This window comes from Anarrhichthys ocellatus, unplaced genomic scaffold, assembly GCF_004355925.1.
Source record: "Anarrhichthys ocellatus isolate YVR2014 unplaced genomic scaffold, GSC_Weel_1.0 scaffold5, whole genome shotgun sequence".
Lineage (NCBI taxonomy): Eukaryota > Metazoa > Chordata > Actinopteri > Perciformes > Anarhichadidae > Anarrhichthys > Anarrhichthys ocellatus.
In genome coordinates, this window is record NW_022280035.1 from 504,913 (window position 1) to 507,525 (window position 2,613).

Below are 2,613 nucleotides of genomic sequence, written 5' to 3' on the forward strand. Positions count from 1 at the left end.
GGAGTCGCCCCCTGGTGGACACTAGAGAGAATGCAGCTTTAAGACGTCCCGCTCTATGCGCCTCGCGTTTTTGCAGGAGGGAGTGCACACACAGAGAGGGGGGGTGATCTAGAGAGTCACAGGACAGAAGGGAGAGGGGCTCCGGTTACTAGTAATGCCGAGGACTCAGCAACACCCGGGGGGCCACCAGGATAAAAACAATGGGCCCCAGTGTGCAAGAAACATTGACACAACCTGTCCTCTTTTCTGCCCCCCCCCCCTCCCCTCACTCTGCATCTACATCTCTTGTTCATTCGTTCTTTCACTCGCTGGCAGAGAACAAGGAATGTTAATTAAAGGCTGTGAGAACTGAGAGGAGAGGAAACAGGGGGGCTCATAGGGACACAGGGGGGGAAGGAGAGATAGTTATTATGGGTAGGTAACAGAGTCGAGAGGGGAGATGATATTTGTGACAAAAAACAGAGGCCAGGAAATGAGTAAGAAAAAAAAGAGATGGAATTCTACAGCACAGAGATGGTAGAGGGTTATTGGGTTGGGGGTGGGCGGGGAGTTCCCGTATGATGTGGGACTTTGCATCACATTAGAACTATTAGACACATTAGAGGTGGTGATATTCTCTGCATTATGTTTTCAATAAGCTAAAACACGTTTGTCCCCACCCTGTAAATTGCAGTTGACATGAAAAATGCAGTGGAGGTGCAGCTTCATGGATGTGACTCATGTGTCACGTACTGCATATGTTCTGTGTTTTGTCTGTGTGCGTGAGATGTGTGGAGGAATGTGGCTGCGTTGCCTCGTGCTAAACCAATGAAAGCAAATTAAGCAGCATTAACTGTGTGTTAATAGAGTGCTGCAGGAATGAGTCCAAATACCCACAAATGAGCATTTTTGCATCTTCCCGTTCCCTCGATGGGTTTTTGGGTGAGATGCCTGAAATCTGGTCTGTGTTCAACACGAGCTGGAGAGATTTAAACCATTTCTTCTACGATATGAAATACATCTGATGAGTTTAAAAGCTTCTACGCGTCTTAAAAAAAAAATAAAAAAAATAAATAAATTTAAAAAAATGTGTAAATGAGACCAAGCGTCCTCACTAGAGCACTCGTCCTCCTTTAGCTTAGTGGTGGAGACGTGAAGTCATGTGACCGTGGTGGAGTTCCTTTATACACTTCAAACATCAGAAAAGTGTTTATTTGTGAAGACTATCTCGATGAACGAAACGTTTAAGTGTCATAAACGCTTGTAGCCACTGAGGTTATTTTCTGGATTAATCCAAAATCTAACAGAACAATCCCACTGGCTTTATGTGGAGGGAACTAGTGTGTCGTACTTCCGGTTGGCCCACAAACACACGTCAACCCTGCGGCCTCTTATTGTGGACACAAAGAGCAGCGAGGCAGGGTGTGAACATGGAGTCATACTATACCTTCCAGTTGGCCAGTTCCTGGAACTCAATGATCTTGATAAAGCCTCCCATTAGAATCCCTGGAGAGAGCAAGCAGAAACCAAAAACAATACCTCTGTTTAAATATTTTACAGCCAGAATACAGATGGAGTTCAAAGAGCTATTTTGGTGATTAAAACAAATGGACGCCTGGCAAATGTCCAAAGGAAGAGTGTACACTGGGCGTTGACTTGGTTCGGCTCTCTTGTTCCACAGCTCAGCAGAACACTCATTAAAACGGCGAGGAAAACACAAAAGACGTGTAAAAGGGCAGAGAAAGACGGGAAAAATAAATCAAGCAGAAGCATCGCGTAGGACTCCGATGTACGGGCAGATAGAGAGGGATAGCAGAGTAAAAACAACACACAAAGAGAGAGGAAGCGACGAGGAAGGAAGAGTGGCCCTTTCTGATCTGTAAGCAGAGTGTTATCTCTCTTCAGCAGAGTCTCCAAACACTGAGACGAGCCGTGTCTCACATGCAGCCTGAGTAACAAGGCCTTCAGGGTCAAGACAGGTTTGAGAGAATGGAAGCGCACAAAGAGGAGACAATGGAAGTAGGAGGAGAGGAATAGAATTAACCTAAAGTGACCTCACACAAGAAGCACTCTTAGACTCAGCTGCCATTGATACCATTGTGTTTGGACACATATTTGACTTAATTCTTAGTTCTGTAAACTTACAGAGATCTAGATGTTTAATTCACTGCTGGACACACATTGGAAATAATGTTAAAAGGTTCTAAAACACAAGTGAGAGAGGCCCAAGTTAAAGATGTGACTCATGAGAACAGGCATCAGGTTCAGTACTCATAAGAGCTCCGACAAACTCACGAATCAGTCTCAACGGTTGCTTCCTGTACTCAGACCATCTGTGCCTTTAAAAAGAAACAGGATTTCCTAGAAAGCTCTTTCATAGACCTTTGGTTTATTTAGCTTCAATAACACGTCTTCTTTCAGACTAGTGAAAGAAAACATCCCAAATACACATTTAGGGTTTGTTTTTTTGTGTCTGTAGATTTCTCCTAAATTCACTAAAAGTTACCTTTACATAACGCCTCATTTGCATATTTAAACATAACATTTCAGAAAACTTGTAATACAATAAATACTCTTAATGTGAGTAATGAAGTGGTGAAGTTTCATGGTGATATCTATGAGTTCATGTTGTGA

General features: G+C 43.4%; 1 protein-coding gene across 1 annotated transcript in view; it reads right to left on the reverse strand.

Annotated features, from left to right (window-relative positions):
- Positions 1-2,613, reverse strand: part of slc9a8 (solute carrier family 9 member 8) — a 21,438-nt gene that overhangs the window by 15,423 nt on the left and 3,402 nt on the right. Inside the window, exon 4 of the mRNA XM_031845308.1 lies at positions 1,427-1,485. Coding sequence (XP_031701168.1) covers positions 1,427-1,485 — 59 coding nt within the window. The remainder of the gene's footprint in view (positions 1-1,426; positions 1,486-2,613) is intronic.